The sequence below is a fragment of the Vulpes lagopus genome, chromosome 21 (genome assembly GCF_018345385.1).
Source record: "Vulpes lagopus strain Blue_001 chromosome 21, ASM1834538v1, whole genome shotgun sequence".
Lineage (NCBI taxonomy): Eukaryota > Metazoa > Chordata > Mammalia > Carnivora > Canidae > Vulpes > Vulpes lagopus.
In genome coordinates this window covers 40376995-40403895 of record NC_054844.1, presented here as the reverse complement: position 1 = coordinate 40403895, position 26901 = coordinate 40376995, and the positions used below count along the sequence as shown (strand labels likewise).

Below are 26901 nucleotides of genomic sequence, written 5' to 3'. Positions count from 1 at the left end.
GGGCTCGATCCCCGCAAGCGAGGGCCGGGCGGGGAGGGAAGCGGAGGGTGCGCCGGGAGCCAGGGGCCCAAGGGCGACAGGACTGCGCGGAAAGGATGGAGAAACGAGTGGAGGGCGGAGGACACGGGAGAAGTGAGGGGAGGAAAAGCGCCCCGCGGGAGGGGCTGTCGAGGCGCTGCGGGCGGGAGAGGAGCCGCTACGGGGAGGAAAGGGAAGAGCGATGGAGGAAGACGCGGAGGGGGGCGCGAGGGGCCGGGAGGGGGAGAGCCGGAGAGGAGTCAAGGAGAGGGATGGGAGGTGACCGGAATGAGAACGAGGGGGCGGCGGGCGGGCGGGAGGCGCCCCTGCCTCCGCCTCGCCCCGCCGCGCTCCCGCCCCGCGCCCTCTCCAGCCGCCCGCGCTCACTTTGTCACAATTACGGGGCCGTCACTCGGCCCGGATTGTTTTCCCCAAATTGTTGTTCTATAAACTGGCGCGGGGTGGGGAGTGGGGGGATCCGACAAGCCGAAGCGGGAGGGGAGGGTCTGGACTGCGGCGGGGACGCGGCCGAGTGTGTCTACGCACGGGCGGGCGGCGGGCGGCGGGCGGGTGAACCCACAGACCTTCCCCGACCTCTGCGCGGGGCGCCGGCCTCGGGGCCCACCCGCTCTTCGCCTTCCCGCCCTTCTCAGCCTCGAAGGCCCCGGTTCCCCGACAGAGAACTGGGAGGATGGCGGGGCGGGGCAGGGGCCGCCAAGGGCCCAAACTTCGCTGCTCACTCCTTCTCTTTTGTTCTGGATGCCCTGGTCCCAGCGGGAGGGGGCCTCTCCCGGCTCAGCCGTCCCCAGAGCGCCCCGGAGCGCCTCGGACTCCCGCTGGAGGGCCGCACCGCCACCCCACCCACTCCCGCTGGAGGGCCGCACTGCCACCCACCCCACCCCACCCACTCCCGCTGGAGGGCCGCACTGCCACCCCACCCACTCCCGCTGGAGGGCCGCACTGCCACCCCATCCACTCCCAGTCGAGGCCCGCACTGCCATCCACCCCACCCCACCCACTCCCGCTGGAGGGCCGCACTGCCACCCACCCCACCTCACCCACTCCCGCTGGAGGGCCGCACTGCCACCCCACCCACTCCCGCTGGAGGGCCGCACTGCCACCCACCCCACCTCACCCACTCCCGCTGGAGGGCCGCACTGCCACCCACCCCACCTCACCCACTCCCGCTGGAGGCCGCACTGCCACCCCCACCCACTCCCGCTGGAGGCCCGCACTGTCACCCACCCCACCCCACCCACTCCCTCTGGAGGGCCGCACTGCCACCCCACCCACTCCCGCTGGAGGCCCGCACTGCCCACCCACCCCACCTCACCACTCCCGCTGGAGGGCCGCACTGCCACCCACCCCACCCCACCCACTCCCGCTGGAGGGCCGCACTGCCACCCACCCCACCCCACCCACTCCCGCTGGAGGGCCGCACTGCCACCCCACCCCACTCCCGCTGGAGGCCCGCACTGTCACCCACCCCACCCCACCCACTCCCTCTGGAGGGCCGCACTGCCACCCCATCCACTCCCAGTTGAGGCCCGCACTTGCCATCCACCCACCCCACCCACTCCCCGCTGGAGGGGTCCGCGCTGCCACTGCCACCCACCCCACCCCACCCACTCCCTCTGGAGGGCCGCACTGCCACCCCATCCACTCCCAGTCGAGGCCCGCACTGCCATCCACCCCACCCCCATCCACTCCCCGCTGGAGGCCCGCACTGCCACCCCATCCACTCCCAGTCGAGGCCCGCACTGCCATCCACCCCACCCCATCCACTCCGCTGGAGGGCCGCACTGCCACCCCACCCCACTCCCGCTGGAGGCCCGCACTGTCACCCACCCCACCCCACCCACTCCCGCTGGAGGGCCGCACCGCCACCCCACCCACTCCCGCTGGAGGGGCCGCACTGCCACCCACCCCACCCCACCCACTCCCTCTGGAGGGCCGCACTGCCACCCCATCCACTCCAGTCGAGGCCCGCACTGCCATCCACCCCACCCCACCCACTCCCGCTGGAGGCCCGCACTGCCACCCCATCCACTCCCGCTGGAGGGCCGCACTGCACCCACCCCACCCCACCCACTCCCCTGGAGGCCGCACTGCCACCCCATCCACTCCCGCTGGAGGGCCGCACTGCCACCCACTCCCACCCCACCCACTCCCGCTGGAGGCCCGCACTGCCATCCACCCCACCCCACCCACTCCCCCTCCCCTGGAGGGCCGCACTGCCACCCCACCCCACCCCGCTGGAGCCCGCACTGCCATCCACCCCACCCCACCCACTCCCTCTGGAGGGCCGCACTGCACCCCACCCCACCCCACCCACTCCCGCTGGAGCCCGCACTGCCATCCACCCCACCCCACCCACTCCCGCTGGAGGGCCGCACTGCCACCCCACCCCACCCACTCCCGCTGGAGGGCGCACTGCCACCCACCCCACCCCACCCCACCCACTCCCGCTGGAGGCCCGCACTGCCACCCCACCCCACTCCGCTGGAGGCCCGCACTGCCACCCCACCCACTCCCGCTGGAGGGCCGCACTGCCACCCCATCCACTCCGCTGGAGGCCCGCACTGCCACCCACCCCACCCCACCCCACTCCGCTGGAGGCCCGCACTGCCACCCCACCCCACTCCGTGGAGGGCCGCACTGCCACCCCACCCACTCCCGCTGGAGGGCCGCACTGCCACCCCACCCCACTCCGTGGAGGGCCGCACTGCCACCCCACCCACTCCCGCTGGAGGGCCGCAACTGCCACCCACCCCACTCCGCTGGAGGGCCGCAACTGCCACCCACCCCACTCCGCTGGAGGGCCGCACTGCCACCCCACCCACTCCCGCTGGAGGGCCGCACTGCACCCCACCCCACTCCGTGGAGGGCCGCACTGCACCCCACCCCACTCCGTGGAGGGCCGCACTGCCACCCCACCCACTCCCGCTGGAGGCCCGCACTGCCACCCCATCCACTCCGCTGGAGGGCCGCACTGCCACCCCACCCACTCCCGCTGGAGGCCCGCACTGCCACCCCACCCACTCCCGCTGGAGGGCCGCACTGCCACCCCACCCCACTCCGTGGAGGGCCGCACTGCCACCCCATCCACTCCCAGTCGAGGCCCGCACTGCCACCCCATCCACTCCCGCTGGAGGGCCGCACTGCCACCCCATCCACTCCCAGTCGAGGCCCGCACTGCCACCCCATCCACTCCCGCTGGAGGGCCGCACTGCCACCCCACCCACTCCCGCTGGAGGGCCGCACTGCCACCCCACCCACTCCCGCTGGAGGGCGCACTGCCACCCCACCCACTCCCGCTGGAGGGCGCACTGCCACCCCACCCACTCCCTCTGGAGGGCCGCACTGCCACCCCACCCACTCCCTCTGGAGGGCCGCACTGCACCCCACCCACTCCCTCTGGAGGGCCGCACTGCACCCCACCCACTCCCGCTGGAGGGCCGCACTGCCACCCCATCCACTCCCAGTCGAGGCCCGCACTGCCACCCCACCCCACTCCGTGGAGGGCCGCACTGCACCCCACCCCACTCCGTGGAGGGCCGCACTGCCACCCCACCCCACTCCGTGGAGGGCCGCACTGCCACCCCACCCACTCCCGCTGGAGGGCGCACTGCCACCCCACCCACTCCCGCTGGAGGGCCGCACTGCCACCCCACCCCACTCCGTGGAGGGCCGCACTGCACCCCACCCACTCCCTCTGGAGGGCCGCACTGCCACCCCACCCCACTCCGCTGGAGGGCCGCAACTGCCACCCACCCCACTCCGCTGGAGGGCCGCACTGCCACCCCATCCACTCCGCTGGAGGGCCGCACTGCCACCCCATCCACTCCCAGTCGAGGCCCGCACTGCCACCCACCCACTCCCGCTGGAGGGCCGCACTGCCACCCCACCCCACTCCGCTGGAGGCCCGCACTGCCATCCACCCCACCCCACCCCACCACTCCCGCTGGAGGGCCGCAACTGCCACCCACCCCACTCCGCTGGAGGCCCGCACTGCCACCCACCCCACTCCGCTGGAGGGCCGCAACTAGTAACCACTTCCTTCCCCAAGGCTCAGCAACTGGGTCTCCAGGCTTTGGAGAAAGCATCCACTACTCTCAGGAAGGTTTGAGAAGAGCTGATGTTTGGGGGTGGAGATGATGGAAAGGAGCACTTGTCCAGACCAGCATCCTCACAGTTAACATCTACCCCCCCCCCAGCAGCATACCTCAGCTGTCGCTGTGCACACTGCCATTTCTTATAGAACTGGAGAGAGAGCTGACAGCAAGTAGTGTTGGGGGGGGGCAGCACAGACAGGAAAGAAGAGGCTGCGGCTGATCCTCAGACACACACAACACACACAACCACTGACAAAATCAGGTTGACACATTCCTAACAGTGACCCACACTGTCACTGACTTCCACGTGTGAGTCACACTCATCAATCCCTGTCCTACACACCACCTCTGTGCGCACAGATAGGCACAATTCCTCCCAGGTCAGGCTGAAGCGCCCAGTCCTAAGGCCTCCCTACAGACCTTCTTGACGTTAGACCTTTAATCACCTAACCCAGGGAAAGGGCTTAGGATCCCGCCCCCGCTCCTCCAATTCTTCAACCAAAGCCAGCTCCAATGGTTAGGAGGCCGAGCTCAAAGAAGTCAAGTACCAGGGTCAAGGCAGAGAATTGGGAGCTGACCGGTCGGTGGGGCTATTAAACGCTTCCCTTACTCTCTCTCCTGTCACTGGCCTCTTTCCGGGCACGTCCACTCGCTGCTCGCCCGGCCCGCCATCCGCCTGTCAGTTGAGTAATGAATGCGCGCTCCGGGCCCCGGGCCCCCCCGGAGTCGTTCATCACTGCCAGCCACCGCCCACCTCCCCGCCGCCCGCCGGGAGGGCTAAGCGGCCCAGGCGGCGAGAGCCCCTCTCCCCCCACCTCGACCACTAATTGTCAGATTGAGATGTTGATTTGTCAGCCGGGAGCTAGCGCCAAAGAATCCGCAGTAAAACCCAGACTCCTTGAACTTCCACTCGACTGCGGGCGGGTTCGCCCAGCCTTGGAGCTTTTCTGGATTTGATGTGGATGTTGGATTGCATTTAAGGGATCGGGGAATAGGAGCGCGGTATCGTTCTATTCCGATAGGAGGCGCACCAGGCCACAGACCCTCAGTTTCCCTAGGAAAGCTCTGCCTTGGGCGCAGTTTCCCTTGTACAGACCGGAGACCCTTAGGGCGTCGTTCCCCAGTCTCCCAGCAGGGGGCGCCTGGGCCACCACCCTCATCTCTTCTGCAGTTAGAGCCCTGCTTCCGCACTGGAAGCCCCCAAAGGCTGCGGTCCCGGTCCGCCTTCAGGTCACGCCCGGGGCCATATCCTGCCCCCCTCTCTCCTGCAGGTGCCTCCGGCCTCCCCGCAGCCCTCGATTCTCCCGCAGGAGGCGCCCCTCTTGCAGGTCCGCCCTCGCCTCGCCCTAGGCGCCTAGGCTGTGGTCCCACCCCCGCCCTCTCCCCAGCCCCGGCCCCGGAGCTCCCCGGGCGGCCGGCTGAGTGACGGGCGGCCGGTGATTATGCGGAGGGGGGAGCGGGGTGCGCCGCGGGCGGCAGCGCTGACCCTTCACATTTCCGATCCGCCGGGACCCTCATCCATCCGAAGCTGCTCTTTGTCTGGCCGCCTAATTGCCGGCGGACAGGATGGATGGCGGGACCGACAGCCGCGGAATCCCTAATAAAGGCCGCGGCCGCCGGGGAGGGAGCGCGGAAAGGAGGGGGAGCAAGAAGGAAGGGATGGAAGGAGGTGGGAGGCAGCGCCGGGCTGCGGCCGCCGACTCAGAGCCGCCGCGCGCGGCGCACGCGGGAGCCAGGCCCGCCTGGGGTGCAGGACCAGGCGTCCCGGGTCGACCCGGGTCCGGCCGCGGTGGATATGGGGCTCGTTAAGTCTCCCGCCTGTTGGAGAAGTGGCAAGAACCGCGGGCTCAAAGAGCATTCTAGGGCCGACCCCCGCTTAGCCTTGCCCTCGAGGCTTTGGGCTTGGCGCTGCCTCCTGGGCTCGGCTCTCGCCAGCTGGCGCCCCTCGCTCGGCCCCCCGCACAGCCCCTCCTCTGCTCACCTGTCGGTCTCCCAGCGCGGATCCAATATCCCGGCGAGAAATGAGGGGTCTGACAGCTGTCTGTGCGGCCGCGCGCCACATTTCATTAACTGGAGGCTGGAGCTGGCGCATGGTGGGGGCGACGGGGGAGCAAAAGGAGGTGGAGAGGGAGGCTAGGGCGGGGAGACGCACCTGGCCAGGGGTCAAGGGCTGCGGAAGGAAGTCAGCAGCACGATCTTGCCTGACAGACGCCTTGAAAACCATCTCTGCCTCCTCCCCGTGGGAGCCAGGAGGCCCAGTGGGGGCTGGCGGGGCCCTCTGAGCCCCAGGCTGCACCCAGCTGCGGTGCCAGGACTGGCAGCCCTAGGCCCGGTGGCACATTGGCCTCTCGCCCCGCCGCTAAAGCCCACGGACCCTCGGCGCAATGGGCCAAAGCGTGAGCGGGATCTTGGGCCCAGACTGTTTTCCCACCCGTGGTGGGAGAAGGAGAGCCGCCCTGAGCGCCCCCCTCCCGGGCAGCCCAGCCCCGGCTCGCTGTCCTCTCTTTTGCCTCTTGAAAACAATTTTTCTCGGATTCATTTGTTCTCCTTCTCCAGCCCTATTCTCTGCCCACTCCTCTTCCTTCTGAACAGCTCCTCTCTGCAGCTAACTTCCTCCCACCACTGGCCAACAATCGGGCACCTGTTGTGTGGCGTGCAGGATGAGGGACCCCCAGCCAGGGCCCAGCCCTGGTGGCCTGATGCACACAGGTGTCCCCTGAGACCCGTCCACATCTCGCTCCCCACTCCTGCCCTGCTTCTCTCACCCTTCCACTGCCTCTGCCACATTTCTCTTCTCCAGGGCACTGAGATCAGAACTCTAGTTCCAGAGCTGCCGCTTACAGGGTGACAGGGGACAATCCATGTCTCCTTTCTGAGCTGTTTCCTCATCTGTAAAATGGAGACCATATATTCACCTCTCAGGGGTTCTGTGAGGATGCAGTAAGAACTTACATAAAAAGGGCAGCCCTGATCCCGGAGACCCAGCATCGAGTCCCACGTCAGGCTCCCTGGATGGAGCCTGCTTCTCCCTCTGCCTCTGCCTCTGCTTCTCTGTGTGTGTGTATGTGTGTGTGTGTGTCTTGAATAAATAAATAAAAAATAAAAGAAAAAAAAAAGAACTTACGTAAAGAGCCCTAAAATACAGCAAGCACTCAATTTTATAATTTCCCTTTCCATGTTATCCCCTGTCTTCTCAGGTGGGCAAAGTTCCTTTCTCTTCATACCAGGGGTCTGGTACCAGGCAACCCAGGTTGCTTCCAGTTCTGAAGGCTCTTACATGTGGGAGCTGGAAGCCCCAGTGTGTGTGAGGGGGTGGGGGCCACACTAGGAATTACCCTGAAAAGTGAGGAAGGTGAGAGTGCAAGAAAACAAAAGTGCTTTCTTAGATCTTAATGTGACATCAGCCAGTGGGTTCTTCTCTTCTTATAAGTGAAGAAACTGGAGCTTGTGGAGGTTCCCCTGCTAGTGACAGGGACAGGTCATTTGGCTAGGATCTTTCCTCCCATGAGCCCTCTCTTGCTCATCTCCTCACTCCTCTTCTTCCCTTGAGGGGGTCTGGGTCAGTGAGGAGGAGTGTGGGAGAAGGAACAAAAGAGAAAACCTTCAAGGAGCCAGGACCTTTCCACTAGACTTCATAAAATTTTAACACAAAAACTTCTTCAGAGTAGAAGGCACATATCACATGCAAATAATATGCTAATCACATGCTAATCCAAGGTCTGGTCCTCAGAACTCTGACACACACCTGGCTTTAAACTGTGGGGGAAATTCTTGGGAGACCCCTGGGTTCCAGGACAAGACAGACAAGAGATGTGTTCCATTTGGGCTCAGGTTATGGAGTTAGGATTCATTTTAGGATTGGAGAGGAGCCAAGTGTATAATTTGGGATTAGGGTCACAGTTAGTGCAGAGTCAAGGGTGGAGGTTAAGGTAGGATTCAGACTGGGCTGTGCTTTTATTTCATTTATTTTTAAGTAAGCTCTATGCCCAAGTGGGCCTTGAACCCACAACCCCAAGATCAAGAGTCGCATGCTCCTCGGACTGACCCAGCCAGGCACCCCTGGGCTGTGCTTTGAAAGAGGGGAGTGTAGGGGACATTTTAAAGGCCTCCTCCCCTCCCCTTCACCCACCAGAGTCGTCCCCACCTCGACTGCCCTTGCCCTGCAGCACACTCTTCTCTGCCTACTTCCCCGTGCCTAACCTCTTCACCTCCCTGGGACCTCCCAGTTTGGCTGCCTGAGGAGCTCTGGATAAGTCACCCCAGACCCCAGCCTGGCCCTCAGCATTTCCTCTTGAGCCCAGACTCTTGGCTTCTGGCCCCAGGAGCACTGGTTGGCCTTGACCCTACCCAGGCCCTCCGTCGGCCGAATGTGACAGCTGCAGGGGAAGCAATAAGGACCTGGTGAGCTGGCAGCTTCATTCCAGAGCGTGGGGAAAGAGCAACAGAACATGAATAAATTCATGGAGCTGGCCCCTCAGCTCCCTGTGAGCCAAGCCTGCTCCCCCCCGCGGCCCCCCCACCACACAGACCCGCTGCCGCCTGCAGCCCTGCCGGTCACCGCAGCTCACAGCCTGGGCTGGGGACGGGAGAAGGGACGCTCCTGAGAGAAGAGGGCTGGGACCTGAAAGGGGCTGAGGTGAGGGGCTCAGAAAGAGGGCCTCGGTGAGTAGGAGTGGGGCGGGGAGTGGGGCTGAGAAGTGAGGGCCTCTGGTCAGCGGAGGGAGGGCACGGGTGGGAGGAGGAGGCAGGAGAGGGGTGGCAGGACCTGGGGACTTTGGGGTTTGAGGACCGGTCAGGGTAGGCCAGCATGAGACCTGGCCTGCTCTCTCCTCTCTGATCCATCCATCATCCAGCCTGGGGGAGCCGTTCAGGAATTAGACATGCACGGGGCCGACATGGCCCTAAGCCACCCCCCCCCCCCCCAGGAAGACAAATGGCGACAAAGACCTTGAATAAAATTTGTATTTATGGTTGGAGGAGGAGGCCCCTCCCCCACTGACTGCCAATCCTTTCTCTCCCAACCCTTTCAAGCATGTAGGGGCCTCCCTCCAAATCGGCCCAGCTTCAGCAACCTATTTCTTCCTGCACCATTATGGGCTGGGAGGTGCATGAAAAGGGTACAGAAAACAAGATGAAGGGAATCACCTTCCACGCAATAATCATGCCCTGGTGTGCCCTGTGCCCTCCATTTTGCACAACTTATTCCTATATATTACGTTTCTGACTTATCCTAGTCAATAAGAGGTCCTTTGCAGCTGTCCACCCCCGGGGTCTCCAAACATCCCCACTTTTGCCAGTCCTGGCAAAACCCCCTTTCCAAACCTCTGGTCCTGGGGTCCCTTGTGAGCAAGAAATTTCCTCCAGAGGTGCCAGACAGACCTGAAGGAAGGATGCAGGCACTAGGCTTTTTTCCTGGACCCTGACCCCTCACAGAGAGGGATCCATCAAAGCTTGTGTCCCCTCTTGGTTGCTGGGAATGACAGAAACAGTCACCTCTCACAGGAGGGTGCCCAGCATTTAATCTGCATTTTCGTTGTGTTGATTTGCATAACCGACTTCAAATCCCTCCCTCAAACATTTATTATGCAGGGGGTCCAACTTCTTTGCATTTCCTTCTGACCACAGATTTTTTGAGAAAGGGAAAGAGGGAGAGATGCTGGGGTGGGACAAGGTCTGGGACCCTGGCAGGGGTGGTGTGGGCCTGGGCAGGGCAGGGCAAGAGAGAGACTCCACTTGCTTTCTGAGTCCCCCCCCCCCCCAGTAGATTCTCTACTCTTCAGTCCTTAGATAGGAGAGATGGTATCCGTGGGGCCCCACATTTAGGAACTAAGAGGAAGCAAAATACAAACACCTCCCTTCAAACAGCCCTCACACACATACCCGCACAAAGACAACACACAATCCACAATCCCACTCACCCAGAAACACACAAGGCCAGGGCCCCACGGCCTCGTCCACACTTGCCAGCACTCTGTCACAATGCACAGACCCAGAGCCTACCGCTCCGTTGGAAGAACCGCCCCGCCCCCGCATCTTCCCCACAGTTGATATGTCACATTGGAGTCCGAACACGGACCTGGGTGTCTCTCTGCAGCGCGCCATTTACATTTCTCTCTCGATCTGTCAACCTGTCTCGGCTCCTGTCTCTCTCTCTCTGTCTCTGTCTCTCCCTCTCCCCCTCTGGGCCTGTCAGTCTCTTCTCGAAGCTTTGTCTCTGTCTCTGCGTCTCTATCTGGTTTTCTGTCTCTTTGATTTCTCTGTCGTTCCTTCTTTGCTTTCCTGTCGGTTTCCTGCTCACTCCCCCAGGCTGATCTGATTTCCCTCTGGTTCCCTCACTCTCTCCGCTGCTCTGCGCCCCCCCAACCTCGGGGGTCGAGGTTGGGGGTGGCTGGAAATTTGCCTTTTCCAGTTCAGGCCAACATGTACTCATTGAAGCCTTTTCCGTTTGTTATTGGGTCACGGCACTGAGGGGCGTGCGGTGGTGAATTTCTATCTTTTATCGCCCTTCTTGTTTGTTTGTGGGCTTTTCTTTTGGTGAGGGGGGCGCTTTTTAGCTCTGGAATCCACCTCTGCCTCCTTTCTGTGTGTATATCTCGACCCCTTTTAATCCCATATCTATATCCGGCTTCCTCCGGGCTCTGGGAACACCAAACTCAGGGTGGGGTGAAAGTAAGGATAGGGTAGGGGCAATGAATCTCTGCAGAATCGGATCAGAACAGGCAGGAACCGAGAAGCTAGGGGGGGCGGGGGGGACGCGGGTGGGGGCCTCCGCCTGCCCCGCCCCCGCGCTTCCCACTCTGGGCGCCAGGGGTCGCTCCGCCCCGGGCCGCTTATAGAGGCTCCCGCCGCGCAGCGGCTCACACCACCCGCACTGCCGCCCGCGGAGGGAGGGGAGGAAGGTTAGGGACGCAGAGAGGGAGCGCGCTCGCTGGAGAGAGACGCGGGGCCGGGGCTCCAGCAGGGGCTGGGGCCGCGGCCGGGGTGGAAAGGTGCGTCAGTGCTCGCCGAGAGCCGGAGCGCAAACCTCCCAGGAGGTCGCGTCCGGTGGGCGCCACCCGCAGCGCCGAGCCCGGGACGTCCAGAGCGCTGAGTAGTCCCCCGCGCCGGCCGGCCGGGGGCGATCCGTCTGGGTAGCCGGGGGCCCAGCGCCGCCATCCTGGAGAGAGCAGCTGCCCGGGGAGCAGGCATCCTAGGTCCGTAAGAAGCCCGCCGTCCGAGGAGCCGCGGATCTCAGGCGCCCGGGCACGTTAGGCTGAACAGGAGGGTAACAGAGGACCACGGGTTCGGAGCCGTCGGGAGCCCCTGGCCCAACTCACCGGGGGCACCTCCGCCTTGACGGAAGGTTTGGGGAACGGCACCGCTGAGGCGGGAGCCCGCAGGGGCGGGGGGGCCCGGGCGCAGCCGTCGGGGGGGGCCCGACCCAGGCCCGAGCCCGGCCACCGCCTCCGGGGCCCGCGGAGAGCCCCGGGCCTCCGCCGCCATTGCGCCCAAGAGTGAGGAGGACCTGCTGGCCCTGGCCGCGTCGCGGCTGAGCCGCCGCAAGCGGGTGGCGGGCGCGGCCGTCGGGGTGGCCATGGTGCTGCTGCTGCTGGTGGCCATTCCGCTGCTGGTGCACAGCTCCCGCGGGCCGGCGCACTACGAGATGCTGGGTCGCTGCCGCATGGTGTGCGACCCCCACGGGCCGCGGGGCCCCGGCCCCGACGGCGCTCCCGCCTCCGTGCCCCCCTTCCCTCCCGGCGCCAAGGGAGAGGTGGGCCGGCGCGGCAAGGCAGGTCTGCGAGGGCCCCCGGGCCCCCCCGGGCCCAGAGGGCCTCCGGGAGAGCCGGGCAGGCCGGGTCCCCCGGGTCCTCCCGGCCCGGGCCCCGGCGGGGTGGCGCCCCCTGCCGGCTACGTGCCTCGCATCGCCTTCTACGCGGGTCTGCGGCGGCCGCACGAAGGTTACGAGGTGTTGCGCTTCGACGACGTGGTGACCAATGTCGGGAACGCTTACGAGGCGGCCAGCGGCAAGTTCACCTGCCCCATGCCGGGTGTCTACTTCTTCGCTTACCATGTGCTCATGCGCGGCGGTGACGGCACCAGCATGTGGGCCGACCTGATGAAGAATGGACAGGTGAGGCGCCCCTCCCCCGCCCGGCCCGGCCCGCGCAGACCCGGGAGCCTTCCCAATCTCCCTGCTCTGGGGACACTGGAGGGCTGCGTTCGAATCCCTCCCCTAACGGCGTCACTGAGTCCAGAAAGGCCGGGCTGCCAAGATCGTACAAATCGGTTCATTTAGCCGATTTGGAGGAGGAGGAATTGGGACCAGAGACAGGAAATGACCTGCCCAGGGTCTCCGGAGCCTTAGGAATGGTGTCAGAATCAGAACTCGGGACTCAGAGCTTAACGCCTCTTCGGCTGCCAACCTCACATCCAACTATAGGCAGCCCCACACCAAAACTTCTTTGCTGTCTCACCCTGCCAGTTAGCGTCTTTTCTCCCCCTGTCTTGGCCCACCCTCACTTCTGAGGCAGCCCTCCTGGCTTTTGGGTTCCTCAGCATCATGATGGGCGAGTTACCTGGAGTCTGGCTCCTTTGAATTAGAATGGAATCCAGGTCTCTGGCACTGGGCAGTCGGCAGCTGTTCTCATGTGGGGGCATTCAGCTTGGATTTTCGAGTAAAGGGTGAAAAAGACAACACTCACCCAGCGGCCGGGACCAATACCAGAGCTGGCCTTACCCTTAGCTAATACTGAGTCTGGAGGCAGAGGTGGAAATCGTGTGGCAGTTCACCAGCCAGACAGGCGGCGTGATGAAAGGGGTTTGGAGGGGGAAAGAGGCAAAGGACAGATAAAGTGGAAGCTTTGGACTAGTTCCAGAGGCCCCACGTCTTCCCTGGCAACCTCTGGCTTCTGGTCAGAGTTGGAGTCACCGCCACCTTGGCTTGGGGGAATAGCTCCAAGGACTCAGTTGGAGGACTGGGACACGCAGAGAGGGAAGGAGAGGCCGCAGGGCTGGGAGTTGGCAGAGGCGCTTGGGCCCCACAAGCCACAGGGTGTAAGATTGGGGTAAAGCGGTGACCTCTGAATGCCTGGCAGGGTGGGGTGGTGTTGACGTGGCACATTAGGCCTGCTGGTCCTGGAGGTCCGAACCCTGGCTCTGCTATGGCTGCAGCACGCTCCTGCTCCAGGACTAGCAGGCACCCGTTGGGGTCTCCTCCCAGTAGGGCCGCCCCCCAGGAACCCAAGGAAAGAGTGTGTGTGTCTGTATGGGAGAGCTGTATTTGTGTAAGGGAGTGTGTGCTGATGTGAGTGTGTCTGTGGGTGCCGGGTGCGAAGGTGTGAGAATAGAGCAGTGTCTGTGTGCATGTGGCACTGAGTAGGTGTGTGTGGTCTATGCAGGGCATCTGAGCAGGAGGAGGGGGCGAGTGTCTATCTAGACTGTGCCGGTTCCTGAGGGGGCGGGGGCGGCGCAGCTCCCCACTCTGTATTCCGCGGCGCGGGCGCTGCGGCCCTGGGGACGGTAAATAGTGATTAGAATAATGATGAATAATTAATGAGTTAATAACCAGCCCCCGCGGGGCGGGAAGAGGGGGGCTGGGGAAGGGGCTGGAGGCCGGAGGAGACCAGCAGAGAGGCCAGAGGGAAGAAGGGGTTACCTGTTGGGGAGGAAGGCGACCTCCATGCCGTGGCGCCAGTGGGCGCTGCAAGGGGAAGGGGCACCCGGAGGCGAGAATGCATCATTGCACCTTCCCATGGCCCGCACCCTTGCTTGCCTACTACAGACACACCTGTGCCCTATCACTGAGGGAAGGGAATGAAAGTTTAGGAGGTCAGAGCGGGTTCAGAAACCTCAGAAATTATCCTACAGGCTAATCTCGTTCAAGTGATGACAGCAAACGCTGTGTAGCGTTTTTTAGGTGCAAAGCGCTGTTCTGACACTTCATACACGGTAACCCATGAATGAGGGACCGTGTGAGGTCGGCTCGATCCTTACCTCCCAGCTTGTGGAGGAGGCGCGGAGCTTGCCGAGCAGCACAGCTAGTGAAGGGCAGGACCTGGGCTCCGCGCGCCGCTGCCTCCCGTCCTCCCAGCCCCTGCAGCCCGCTACCCTGGCGCCGCCTCCGCCGCAGCCCCGCCACCCCAGTCCCGCCCAGGCTGAGCGGCCCGTCCCGTTCTCCCCGCTAGGTCCGGGCCAGCGCCATTGCTCAGGACGCCGACCAGAACTACGACTACGCCAGCAACAGCGTCATCCTGCACCTGGACGTGGGCGACGAAGTCTTCATCAAGCTGGACGGCGGGAAGGTGCACGGCGGCAACACCAACAAGTACAGCACCTTCTCCGGCTTCATCATCTACCCGGACTGAGCAGGGCCCCACCCCCGCGCCCCCGTCGCCCCCCGCCCTCGCTCCCCTCGTCACCCGCCTCCAGCCGACCCCACCCAAGGCGCCACCCCGTCCTTCGAGAGCCTGGCGGTGGGGCGGACCCTCGCTCCCGGAGGCGGCCTTGCTGGGGGGACTCCCCGCGCTCCGGAGTGGGAGCGGCTGGGGGAGGGGAGCAGAGCGGCCCGGGAAGGGGCCCCGGCGTCCGAGCGAGCGCGCGCCTGGGCGAGCCGGGCGGAGAGGGGCGGGGGTCGGGGCCCCCCTACCGCCGGGAGCTGGGGAACAGCTCCACTGCCGGAGCTGCAAGCAGAAAGCAAGCCCTGGCAGTATCTGGTGGTGGTCGTGTGGTGTGTGTGCGTGTGCGCGCGTGTGCAGTTGGAAGCGCTCGGAGGTGGAGAGCAGAAACAGGAGCCCACCTAGGTGGGAGGAGAGCAAACATGTGGCTGGCGCTGGTCCTCTGTCACCACTACTTTCTCTTACCATCCTCTCCTCCCTTCATCTCCGTTTTCGGGCTCCAGGCTCTGGCCTAGCAGCCTTCCTGTGAACTGGAGGGACCAGTGAATTCTTTCCTAGCATTTGAAACGCATTCTGTACAGTCCCCATTTCACCCCCATCCTGCCTAGGCCCTAGGGCTACAGCTGCTGTGGCCTCTTCCAATAAAGTGAAGTTGGAGAATGTGTGTGCTTCTTAACTAGGTGCAGAGTGGGAGGAAACAGCTGACCCTTTCCCTCACTCCTCTCAAGGACTCTCTCGCCTTACCAGTCTCTCTGCCAGAGGCAAAGGTTTACTTATTCCTGGCAAGGCCTGTCTCTGGGGGGAGAAGAGGAGGGGAGTAGCCCAGGGCTTCTACTCTGATATGGAAAGGGAGGAGTATCAGCTTCAGGAGAGCTTTGAGGCCTGTACTGTAGGGAGACACCAGCCAGAATGACATGAACAAGGGAGGATTCCAGAGATAGGGGTCTGGTGCTTCTGCTTTAGGCGTGATGCAATGCGGGGGAGTTGTGAAAAGAGGACCCTAGGGGATAAGGGCCATTGCTGATGGCTCCTGGGAGTGGCATTGATCTCAAAAAGCAAGAAGAGCAAGTCCTTAAAGGTCCAGATTTGCCACCCCCCCCCACACCCTCAGTACACACACACACACACACACACACACACAGAGTCACAGAGCTTGCTGAGAGTGGGGTGGGCAGGAGTGGGATGTCCCTTTAGGACAGCTCCTGGGGAGGGAGCCTGGGGGATCCGGAGAGCCAGGACCTGCCTCTAAGCTGGGGGACACTGCCACCGTGTGGGCAGCTGGAGAGCAACAGCTGCGGCTGACCTAGATCAGCCCAGAGGGAAACTGACATTTGGACACTTTAGAAACTTTATTGAAGGATAAAGGGTATCAGCTCCCAGTCTCCTGTGGTGGACAATAAATAAAGGCTAAAAAGGAAGGGGCAAGGCAGGGCAGGAGGTGGATGCATCATGACAGAGAGTCCTGTGGGGCAGCAGGACCAACTGGAATAAAACACTGGAGAGGGAGAAGACTGTCAGCGCAGCAATCCTTGAACTGTAGCCAACCCTTCCCCACTGACCTCTGCAAAGAAGTAGAGGCTGGTGCCGCCTCCCCCACCCCCACCCCTGCCTCTGCTCCCCTGCCCAGGCCTCCTCCCCCTCCCCCAAACCACCCTGTTTTCTGGAGGCGCTGGGCAGGCACAGCCTGGCTATGGACAGGGGTGCTCACCAGGGCATCCTGCCATTCAAGCAGCGTGGCCACAGGGTTGGTGCAGACCCGGGGGGAGCCTGAGGGTGGGGCTCGGCTGGTGTAGAAGGCACATTCATCATCCAGGCGGGCCTCGTGGAAGCAGTGGATGGCAGTCAGACATGCTTTGAGGCGCTGCCTCAGGGCCAGGGTTCGAGGGGCAAGACCGCTGGGACCTGAGGGCCGAAGGCCAAGGAGACTTCGGGCAGGCTCTGGAGTCCTATACTCCCACCATCTACTGCCCTTTCCCACTCCCCCGACCAGGGACCAAGACAATTAGGAGCACATTAGAGCTCGAGGTGCAACTCCTCCCTTCTTTCTGAAAGAGCGTCAGGCTGGGGTGGGGGGGCAGGGCAGGTGGAGGAAAGAAAAGCCTGGAACCACCCGGTGCAAGGAAGGGGCCCCGCTCCCAGTGAGAGATGAGGATCTCCTTTGTTCACAAGCCCTTCTGACCAACTCCTTACCTGCCTGGCCTGTTGGCGGCCTAAGAGACTGGAGTGAGTGAATAGGGGGGCTGGCACAAAGTGGGCGTTGGGAGGAGAAGGTCAGGCTGGTGGTGGCTGGAGTCCACTGCCGGCAGCAAGGCTGTGGGCTGGCCTCTGGACTTCTAGGTTCCAGGGGACCGGCCTCTGATGCCCCAGGCTCTATCCTAGGGGAGGCGTCTAGGAGTCCAGTCTGCCTGTGGGAGTCTACCTGAAGGCATCCGGGCTCTACTGGAGGGCAGGGCTCTGATACCTCAGGCTCCTCCTGGGCAGAGGGTCCTGGCATCCCAGGCTCCCTCCTATGGCCGGACTCTGGGGGTCCTGGCTCTGCTGGAGGGCAGGACTGAGCTATCTCCAGCTTTGCTTCCGGGCAGGGCTGTGGTTCCTCACGCTCCTCTGGAAGGCAGGGCTCTGGTAGTCCAGAGTGCTGTGATAGTCCAGGAAGGTGTAAGTCCCCTGTATTATGCTCCGGGGCATTCAGGGTTCTAGAAACCTCAGCCAGCAGGGGCTGAAGTTCAACCATATCCAGAGAGGAGCCTCCATTATGGGGGGCACACTTGTCCCCAGCAAGCCCTTCTACCTCCTGTCGCAACAGCTGCTGCAAGATATTGATGCGCTGTGGGTAGGAGAAGAGTACACAGGGTGATGTCAAGGTGTTTGGGTTCCACTGTCCGCCCACACGGTCCTGTTCCCGCACTCTCCTCTCCGCCTGTGTCCCCTTCCCAGCTCTGTCACTGCTGATCAGCCATCAAGGCTGTCACCCACACGGACGCACCTGCAGCTTCAGCTCTTGGAGCGTGGGGGTTGTACCAGGGTGGGGTCCAGGAGGAGTTGCCACAGGAGGGTTCCCAGGCCCCTCCTGCACCTTCCTACAGGTCTCCTGGTCAAATAACCGGACTGCAATCTGCTCCTGCCACATGGGAGGACAGGGGTTCTGTGAGGAAGCCAGTCCAGGGCAGGAAGAGGATCAATCTGACGCCACCCTCAGGAGGAAGGGGTCAGGTTAGCCGAGAGGCTCTGAACGTAGATTAGGAGAGCTGGCAGAGGAGCAGGGTGGGTCGGGGGGCTTCCAAGAGAGCCCACCTGCCTCCGACTGCTGGGCTCAGGCCAACAGGACCCAGCGAGGGATGTCAGCAGGGAAAGGCTTCAGGCACTTACCCAGGGCAGGGCAGGCTCTTCAGGACATGACTGAGGGGACAGGCCAGTCAAACACGGGGCCTGGGACAGAAGTGAGACCGCATCACTCTCCCTACCCATCCATTCCCTTCCTCCCCGCCCGGGGCCAGGAGGTCAGCTACTTCCCTGCTCCCTCTTACCTGTTGAACTCTGGGGCCCGACAGGATAGGCGTGAACTGGGTTTGGGGACGAATGGCAAGACGCCGCAACACTGAATACGAGGTCTGGGGAGAGAGGAGGATGGCTGAGCGGGAGCAAAACCCAGACCTGGCAGGGATCCCAGCCAGACTATTGTGCCCTCGCCCAGCCCCCAGGAGTGGTGGATACAAACTAAAACGGAAGGGCCAGGAGAGGGTACACGCTGAGCCCGTCCAAAGGGTGATGGATGCTTGATGGAAGGTGGGCCCCCATGGCCAGGGGAGGGTATCAGGTGGGAGGCACTGGTGTCCTGTAGGGAGGAACAAGGTGGAAGAGTGATCGCCCGCCCTCTGCATTCCTAGTCTCCTCATTATGGCAGCCAGGGTGATTCTTTGAAGACCTACTCAAATCCTGCCTCTCCCCTGTTCATCGCCCCTCCCCGTGGAAGGCCACGCATTCCAAATAAAAGCCAAGGCCTCATGCTGGTTTATAAATCCTAATGCAATCTGATCTTGCCATCACCCTAAGCTCACTTCCTGCTGTCCTCCTTATTCTGCTTCGGCCTGGCTGGGGTCTCCTTTCTGCTGATCCTTAAACACACGAGGCACAGTCCCATGTCAGGGCCTTTGCATCTGCAATTCCCTTGGCCTGGACCTTTCTTTCCCAGATCTCTGTACAGTTCACCTCCCCAACTCCTTTCAGTCTTCACTTAAATGTCATCTTCTCAGTAAGATTTCCCTGACCAATCTATTTGAAATCAAAATACCCCCTTCCCTATATCCCTTCCCCCTTCGGTGTCTGCTTTTTTTTTTTTTTTTTTAATTCATCAGCACCTGACACGCTATATATTTTACACACAGGTTTATTTTTTGGTCTCTCCCTTCTAGAATGTGAATTTATTTACTACTATATATCTAGAACCTAGAGTACCGCTTGGCACACAGTAACTGGTCGATAAACACTTGTAGAGTCAATGAATGTCAGATCCGCCTCACTCTCCACACTGATCTGATGCGTGATACAAATCTATACCAGACCATGACCTCTCAGCCCCAGGTTCCAGACAGCTGGTAAACAGAGGCTAGTCCTACTCTGGACAGATCTTGGGCCCATGGGGCAAACACAGACCCAATTAACATCCCAAGGCCCACCCACAATCCTCTGGTGCTGGCTGGTGCCAGAGAATTCCCCCAAACATCTCCCCTGCCTCCTCCCCATCCCAGAAGGGTCACATCTCACCCTGGTGTGGGTTCTCTCTCTTAATGGTACCCGTTGGGCCAGACCTAGGGGGCCCCCTCCTCCTTCATCTGAGCGAGTAACAACTTCATGTTCTCCTTCAGGAAGAGAGGGAGCTAGGAGGAGACAGGAAGTTTGCTGTAGTGCTACAACACACACCACTGTCTGGCACAGGGTTTTGCAACCTCCAGAGAGGGTATGCCAGTTTGACAGCCCCTACTGTACCATCGAGGTGGGGACCCATCCAGCATCCCCTTGGAGCCCAGCACTATCTCAGTAATCACTTATTAATCAGAATGCCCCAAGTGGGCTAAGGGGGTGATGATGGTCCTTAGGGCTGAGGACAGAACAGTGAGTGGAAGTAAATCTTATAGAAAGTGGCAGAGAAAGGGTTGAAGTGGGGACCGCCTCCTTTGACACAAGTGCAACGGGGCAACCTCTAGCCTATCAGGATCCCTTCCTTTGTGGCTCCTTCCAACATGGCCTTCCCCTCATGCAGCCTTCCCCAAATGCTGAGCTTTCTCCTGTCTTGCTCCCAACTTTAGGCAGTCCACCTACTCCTGTGTTCTTCCCATGGCCGGACACACTCACCAGGCTGGACTGGGGTATCCAGGAGCAATCCTGAGGTCTGGCTCACCAAAGTCCTGATGACAATAAGGACAGCAACTAGCAGTCACTGAGTACCAAGTATGAGCTGGGCACTTTGCTAAGTGCTTTACAAACATCATCTCATGTAAGTCTTTGTGCAACAATCTCTAACAATACAAGAATTATCCTCATTTGACAGATGAAAGAACCTGAAACCTGGGGGTTAAGGCAAGCTTACACTAGTAAGTGCTGAGAATTAGGAGTCAAACCCAAATCCCGTTCATTGCCATCATCTATGCTCTAGCCACTAAACAAAAGAGATAGCATTTCTCATTTCTGTTTCTTCTTCCCCCACAACCTGAAAAAACTGATGTCATACTGAAGGTTGGCCGTAGAGGCCTGAACCCTATTCCAAGGGTTCAGCCTGGGCAGCCACATATTTCCCCCTTCCCCTCCTGGGTTGCTAGGAAGTCCTAAAGCTACTGGAAAGAACCCTGAATCAGACACTGGATCATTCTCTTCCAAATGATCCCTTCCCCCCTCACCGGCTGCTGCCACCTGTCACTCTTCTCAGCTCCTGGAAATGGGGGTGAGTAGATGGGTGAAAGGAAGGTCCTGAAGGTGGAATCTGACCCACGGGAGCAAGAGGAAAAAAAGCAGAGTCAGAGGTGGGCTCTGAAGCTTCAGGCCTCACCATCAGCCCCATCAGCCTCCACAACCCCTCTGGCTCGTCAGGAGGTATCTTCCCTCCTAAGGCCCAGTTTTGTCCCAGGGAGGAGCTCCCAGAAGCATTGAGCATCATCAGCTCCTCAAGGGCACTCACCAGAGCCTCTAGCCTCTGAGAACACAAGGTGCGGTTACGAGGTCCTGGTCCCTCCAGCCTCGAGAAGCAGGAAGCCCTGGTAGGGTCCAGTCGGTGGGCAGGGGTTCTAGGGGCTAAATATGCAGAAGCCCGGGCACCCTGATACCACAAAAAGAGGCTATTAGCCCAAGCTCAGGACTCCTTCCTTGGCCCACACCAGCCACTGTTCTGTCCTCAGCCCTAAGGACCTCTATCCTTCCTCATAGTCTATTTTATTACCTGGCCCCTACGGGTGGTGCCTCCTTGGCTCCCTCGAATCAGTATTCTCTGAGCCAGACTGGGCTGGCGCCCCAGGAGACAGCTCTTAATCCCCTCACCTGACAGGATGGTGGCCAGGGCTGCAGGGTCGGCCACAAACTCTACAGTCCCTGGAGCCTCTGCAAGAGAAGAGAAAGAAAGGTGAAAAGGAACAGGAAGGAGGAAGGCTGAAGAGTCAGCAGTCACCTTGTGGTGCAAGAGTGAGCTGAAGAGACTCATATTATTGAACTCAGTTCACCGAAGTTCATGGAACTTTATGTAAGACACGATTCTAGGCACTGGGGCTCAGAGAGGAATGAGAAACCCCCCAGCCTCGGGAAGTTACCATCAAACTAGAGTGAGGTGAGAGGCTCAAGCCAAAGCATGGATGTGTTATAAAAGAAGTATTGCCAAGTATTAGAACACAGAGGAATTGATTGTGACTAAGGGGGCTGGAAAGGCTCTAGAAGAGATGACATTTTGCTAAAGGAAAGAGAGGGCTTCCAGGAGTAGAGAGTTTACCAGGAGCAGGGTGCAGGATTCAGAGCAGGCAGGAGACCAGGTTAGTGGAAAGCTCCCAAATCCCACTGAATGCATCATCCCCTTCCCCAACATCCACACAAGGAGACTGTGTGTTTTCAAGCCTCCAAAGGGTACCTGTCTGGGAAGGAGGCTTAGGCCCCACATTCTGTCCCCCAGGGCTAGGCCTCAGTTCCTCCAAGGGGTTCCGGAGCTGAGTGCTCCCCAGTGATCTCTCTGATTTCTCTGTTTGATGTGTGACTTTCGGCCTGGGGCCTGCTGAGTCGACATGGCATTGAATACTGAGCTTCTGCACCAATCTCTGGGGGAGGGGAGGACAAAAGGCTGGGGCTCAGCTTTGGGGCGCATTGATGGCATGAGCTGTCTCCTTGCAGCTACTGTCTTCACCCACAGACCCCCTCTTACCTTTGGATCTTGGTTCTCCTGGTCCAGGATGCAGGATTTGACTGTGGGGAGAGGCGGGCGTCTCTGAGAGCGTACGGGAATCTTGCTAGGGGTGGGAGATACGCCCCTGGGGAGCGGATCCTTCGTGGCTTGGAGGGTGGGCATGACTGCTACAGCTGAGATGGGGAGGGAAACAGGACCTCAGGTCAAAGGTCAGCCAGTTCGAAGCATCAGTTCCGACCTTCCTGAAGCTCCCACCTCCACCCAAACCCATGCGCCCAGAAGACCCGATGCTTCCAAGGCCGCTGCAGGAAGCCTCTCCCTCCAGACACCCCGACTCTACTCTTTGGCTCCAGGACCCCGAGCTGCCTCTCCTCCCTATGAGCCCCGCGGCCCCCATTCCCTCTACGATCTCCATGCCGCACCTTCCTCGGAGCCACCGCGGCTCACCCCGATTTCATTCGCTCTTTCTTGACTGGCTTCAGCAGCAGCTACTTCCCCAGTTTGTAAAATACGCCAAGCCCCTGATTGGCTCTTCTGCGCTCCCCGGAGGCGCGTGACACCTGCCTGAGCTGTCCAATCCACGGGCTCCGGAGGCGGGGCCAGAAGAAGGACTGGTGGTTGAGCCGCTCTCCGGCCAGGAAAAAACTGACCCGACTCAGCCAGCCAATCGGAGAGCGGAGCGCGGGGAGAGGGGCGGGAAAAGAGAAAGAGGGCGGGCATTCTGGGGTTGGGAAGGCGTGGCTCTCCAAGTCCCGGCCACAACGGGCGCTGCCAACTCTCGCGAGGTCTCGGGACTGCTCGGAGCAGGAGCGGTCCAGGCTGTGCGGGATGGGCGGGCGGTGCTGGGAGAGGCCGAGGGCGCCGGCGGCGGGCGCGACCCCACACGCGACTGACCGGAGCGCGGCGCGAGCTCAGGGGACGCAGCTCCAGACGCGGAGAGGAAACGTCTTTTCCACTTGGTGCCTGGGAGGAGGAAGCGCCTCCAAATGGACGGAGAGGGCTGGAGGCAATAGAACTGAGCCCAACGATGATAAACCATCTTTGGGGCACTTGGGGGGCTCAACCGCCTAAGCCTCGACTCTTGACTTTAGCTCAGGTCACGATCTCAGGGTGGCGAGATCCAGCCCCACGTGGGGCTCTGCACCCAGGGGAGAGTCCCCTTGAGATTCTTCTCTCTCTCCCTCTCTCTGCTTCCCCCCAACCTGATTATCTCTCTCTCTCTCTCAAATAAATAAATCTTTAAATATAATAATAGGGCAGCCCTGGTAGCTCAGCGGTTTAGCGCCGCCTTCGGCCCAGGGCCTGATCCAGGAGGTGGGCTCCCTGCATGGAGCCTGCTTCTCCCTCTGCCTCTGTCTCTGCCTCTCTCTGTGTCTCTCATGAATAAATAAATAAAATCTTTAAAAATAATAATAAATAGGGACGGCTGGGTGGCCCAGTCGTTGATCATCGACCTTTGGCTCAGGTCGTGATCCCAGGGTCCCAGGATCGAGTCCCACATCGGGCTCCCTGCAGGGAGCCTGCCTCTCCCTCTGCCTGTGTCTCTGCTTTTCTCTGTGTCTCTCATATATAAATAAGGAAAATTTTAAATAAATAACCCAACCATCTCACAGGAGCCTCACAGCCTGGTGAGGCGTGGTCTCCATTTCACAGACTCAGCGTCACTGGAACTCATTCCACTCAACAGGCATGGAAGAGGGAAGAGGGGTGTCATCTGCCTGTTATTGGCAGGCAGGGGTGTGAAACTGAGGGAACCTAGAATATCCCGGTTAGACTGGAGGGGTGACCTCCAATGGAAGATGGGAAAGTGGTGATGGTTACAAGTGTACAGGACTCTGGTAGGACTGTCCCTGACTACAGCGGGTTCTATTACTCAGGCCAAGAACCCGGAGGTATTCTCCTTCGTTCCCTTACATTCTCTCCTTCACTCTTACTACTTTCGTATCTGTACGACTCATTTACTCTTTTCCTCTTCACCACAGACTCCCTAATCCACCCTAACCTAGCCTAGAGGATTGGAAGAGTCTCCCACCCTCCATTCCCTCTTGCTTTCCATTTTAATACCTTCGCCACAGGGCAGCTAGAACAATCTTTCCAAAACTGCAAATCTGGTCCTGTTACCACTGGGCTTGACTGTTCCTCTTTCCCACTCCCCGTCTTGTTCTCTGCTTTCCAACTTCACTGCCTCTTTCAGTTCCTCAAACTCGTCATGTGCCTCCTAGTCTCTCTGCCTGGAATGCCTTTTTAAAAAGTATTTCTTAATTTAAATTCAATTAATTAACATTTAGTGTATTGGTTTCAGAGGTTCAGTGATTCATCAGTCATATATAACACCCAGTGGTCATTACATCACAGGCCCTCCTTAATCTCCATCACCCAATTACCCCATCCCCCCCCTCCAGAAACCCTGTTTGTTTCCTGATTAAGAGTCTCTTATGGTTTGTCTCCCTCATGTTTTATTTTTTCCTCCCCTCCCTTATGATCTTCTGTCTTTTTTTTAAAGGGGCACAAGTTTTATTTGAACAAATTATATAAACTTTTCTTTTTTTATAATACATTTATTTTTTATTGGTGTTCAATTTGCCAACATACAGAATAACACCCAGTGCTCATCCCTTCAAGTGTCCCCCTCAGTGCCTGTCACCCAGTCACCCCCACCCCCCGCCCTCCTCCCCTTCTACCACCCCTAGTTCGTTTCCCAGAGTTAGGAGTCTTTATGTTCTGTCTCCCTTTCTGATATTTCCCACACATTTCTTCTCCCTTCCCTTATATTCCCTTTCACTATTATTTATATTCCCCAAATGAATGAGAACATACACTGTTTGTCCTTCTCCGATTGACTTACTTCACTCAGCATAATACCCTCCAGTTCCACCCACATTGAAGCAAATGGTGGGTATTTGTCATTTCTAATGGCTGAGGAATATTCCATTGTATACATAAACCACATCTTCTTTATCCATTCATCTTTCGATGGACACCGAGGCTCCTTCCACAGTTTGGCTGTTGTGGACATTGCTGCTAGAAACATCGGGGTGCAGGTGTCCCGGCATTTCATTGCATCTGAATCTTTGGGGTAAATCCCCAACAGTGCAATTGCTGGGTCATAGGGCAGGTCTATTTTGATCCTCTGTTTTGTTTCTTAAATTCCACATATGAGTGAGATCATATGATAATTGTCATATGATATTTCGCTTAGCATAATTCCCTCTAGTTCCATCCATGTCATTGCAAATGGAAGGTTTTATGTTTTTGTGGCTGAGTAGTATTGCATTACATATATATATGTATATATATTATATATATATATATATATATATATATATATATATATATATATATATCATCTTTATCCATTCACCTGTCAATGGACATCTGGGCTCTTTCCATAGTTTGGTTATTGTGAACATCGCTGCTATAATCATTGGGGTGCAGGTGCCCCTTCGGATCACTACATTTGTATCTTTGGGGTAAATCCCTAGTAGTGCAATTGCTGGGTCATGGGGTAGCTCTATTTTCAACTTTTTGAGAAACTTCCACAATGTTTTCCAGAGTGGCTGCACCAGCTTGCATTCCCACCAGCAGAGTAAGAGGGTTCCCCTTTCTCCGCATCCTCGCCAACATCTATTCTTTCCTGACTAATTTTAACCATTCTGACTGGTCTCATTGTGGTTTGGATTTGTATTTCCCTGATGCCGAGTAATGTTGAGCTTTTTTTCATGTGTCTGTTGGCCCTTTGTATGTCTGCTTTGGAGAAATGTCTGTTCATGTCTTCTGCCTCTTTCTTTCTTTCTTTCTTTCTTTCTTTCTTTCTTTCTTTCTTTCTTTCTTTCTTTCTTTCTTCTTTCTTTCTTTTTAAAGATTTATTTATTCGAGAGGGAGGCAGAGAGACAGGCAGAGGGAGAAGCAGGCTCCATGTAGGGAGCGAGACATGGGTCTCTCCAGGATCATGCCCTGGGCTGCAGGTGGCGCTACACCACTGAGCCACCTGGGCTTCCCGTTCCTGCCCATTTCTTGATTGGATTATTTGTTTTTGGGGTGCTGAGTTTGAAAATGGTCTGTATAGATTTTTGGATACTAGTTTGCTATCTAATAACACATTAGCAAATATCTTCTCCCATTCTGTCCATTGTCTTTTGGTTTTGTCAGCTGTTTCCATTGCTGTGCAAAGGCTTTTTATCTTGATGAAGTCCAATTAGTTCATTTTTGCCTTTGTTCCCTTGCCTTTGGAGACATGTCTAGAAAGAAGTTGCTGTGGCCAAAGTCACAGAGGTTACTGCCTGTGTTTTCCTCTAGGATTTTGATGGATTCTTGCCTCACATTTAGGTCTTTCATCCATTTTGAGTTAGTTTTTGTGTATGGTGTAAGGAAATGGTTCAGTTTAATTCTTCTGTATGTAGTTGTCCAATTTTCCCAACATCATTTATCGAAGAAACTTTTTCCCATTGGATATTCTTTCCTGCTTTGTCAAAGATTAATTGACCATAGAGCTGAGGGTTCATTTCTGGGTTCTTTACTCTGTTCCATTGATCTATGTGTGTGTTTTTATGCCAGTACATATTGTCTTGATGATTACAGCTTTGTAATAGAGCTTGAAATTGGAATTATGATGCCATCAGCTTTGGTTTTCTTTTTCAACATTCCTTTGGCTATTTGGGGTCTTTTCTGGTTCCATACAAATTTTAGGATTATTTGTTCCAGCTCTGTGGAAAAAGTTGATGGTATTTGATAGGGATTCAATTGAATGTGTAGATTGCTCTAGGTAGCATAGACATTTTAACAATATTTGTTCTTCTAATCCATGAGCATGAAACATTTTTCCATTTTTTTGTGTCTTCCTTCATTTCTTCATGAGTGTTCTATAGTTTTCTGAGTACAGATCCTGTGCCTCTTTGCTTAGGTTTATTCCTAGGTACCCTATGGATTTTGGTGCAATTGTAAATGAGATCGACTCCTTAATTATCTTTCTTGTGTCTCATTGTTCGTTCAGAGAAATGCAACTGATTTCTGTGCATTGATTTTG

At 58.7% G+C, this 26901-nt stretch overlaps 2 protein-coding genes across 3 annotated transcripts; one reads left to right on the top strand and one right to left on the bottom strand.

Moving 5' to 3' along the window:
* The first annotated feature begins 11706 nt into the window (after positions 1 to 11706).
* Positions 11707 to 15166, top strand: C1QL4 (complement C1q like 4). The gene is made up of 2 exons (XM_041736958.1): positions 11707 to 12243; positions 14297 to 15166. Exons 1-2 carry the CDS (start codon positions 11707 to 11709, stop codon positions 14474 to 14476), a joined length of 717 nt encoding a protein of 238 aa, XP_041592892.1. The 3' UTR covers positions 14477 to 15166.
* Positions 15167 to 15846: 680 nt separating this feature from the next.
* Positions 15847 to 22362, bottom strand: LOC121479731 (trophinin associated protein). Of its 2 annotated transcripts, XM_041735517.1 has the most exons (15): positions 22301 to 22362; positions 21897 to 22051; positions 21609 to 21792; positions 20934 to 21091; positions 20676 to 20813; positions 20398 to 20480; positions 19856 to 19908; positions 19268 to 19380; positions 18222 to 18338; positions 18031 to 18114; positions 17873 to 17932; positions 17490 to 17624; positions 16697 to 17330; positions 16215 to 16408; positions 15847 to 16001 (listed from the first exon to the last, which is right to left on the bottom strand). In XM_041735517.1, exons 2-15 carry the CDS (start codon positions 22038 to 22040, stop codon positions 15954 to 15956), a joined length of 2145 nt encoding a protein of 714 aa, XP_041591451.1. In that variant the 5' UTR covers positions 22041 to 22051; positions 22301 to 22362; the 3' UTR covers positions 15847 to 15953. The 2 variants fall into 2 exon arrangements, with proteins under 2 accessions (XP_041591451.1, XP_041591449.1); XM_041735515.1 differs by having other exon boundaries at positions 15847 to 16408.
* Positions 22363 to 26901: the final 4539 nt, after the last annotated feature.

Bases quoted from the DNA above. Each gene is read 5' to 3' on its own strand.
- C1QL4 (XM_041736958.1), top strand. From the start codon at position 11,707: ATGGTGCTGCTGCTGCTGGTGGCCATTCCGCTGCTGGTGCACAGCTCC. The intron at 12,244-14,296 runs GTGAGGCGCCCC...TCTCCCCGCTAG, and splicing joins ACCTGATGAAGAATGGACAG to GTCCGGGCCAGCGCCATTGC.
- LOC121479731 (XM_041735515.1), bottom strand. From the start codon at position 22,040: ATGCCCACCCTCCAAGCCACGAAGGATCCGCTCCCCAGGGGCGTATCT. The intron at 20,814-20,933 runs GTAATAAAATAG...TTGTGGTATCAG, and splicing joins GCACCACCCGTAGGGGCCAG to GGTGCCCGGGCTTCTGCATA. The intron at 19,381-19,855 runs GTGAGTGTGTCC...GTCTCCTCCTAG, and splicing joins GGATACCCCAGTCCAGCCTG to CTCCCTCTCTTCCTGAAGGA.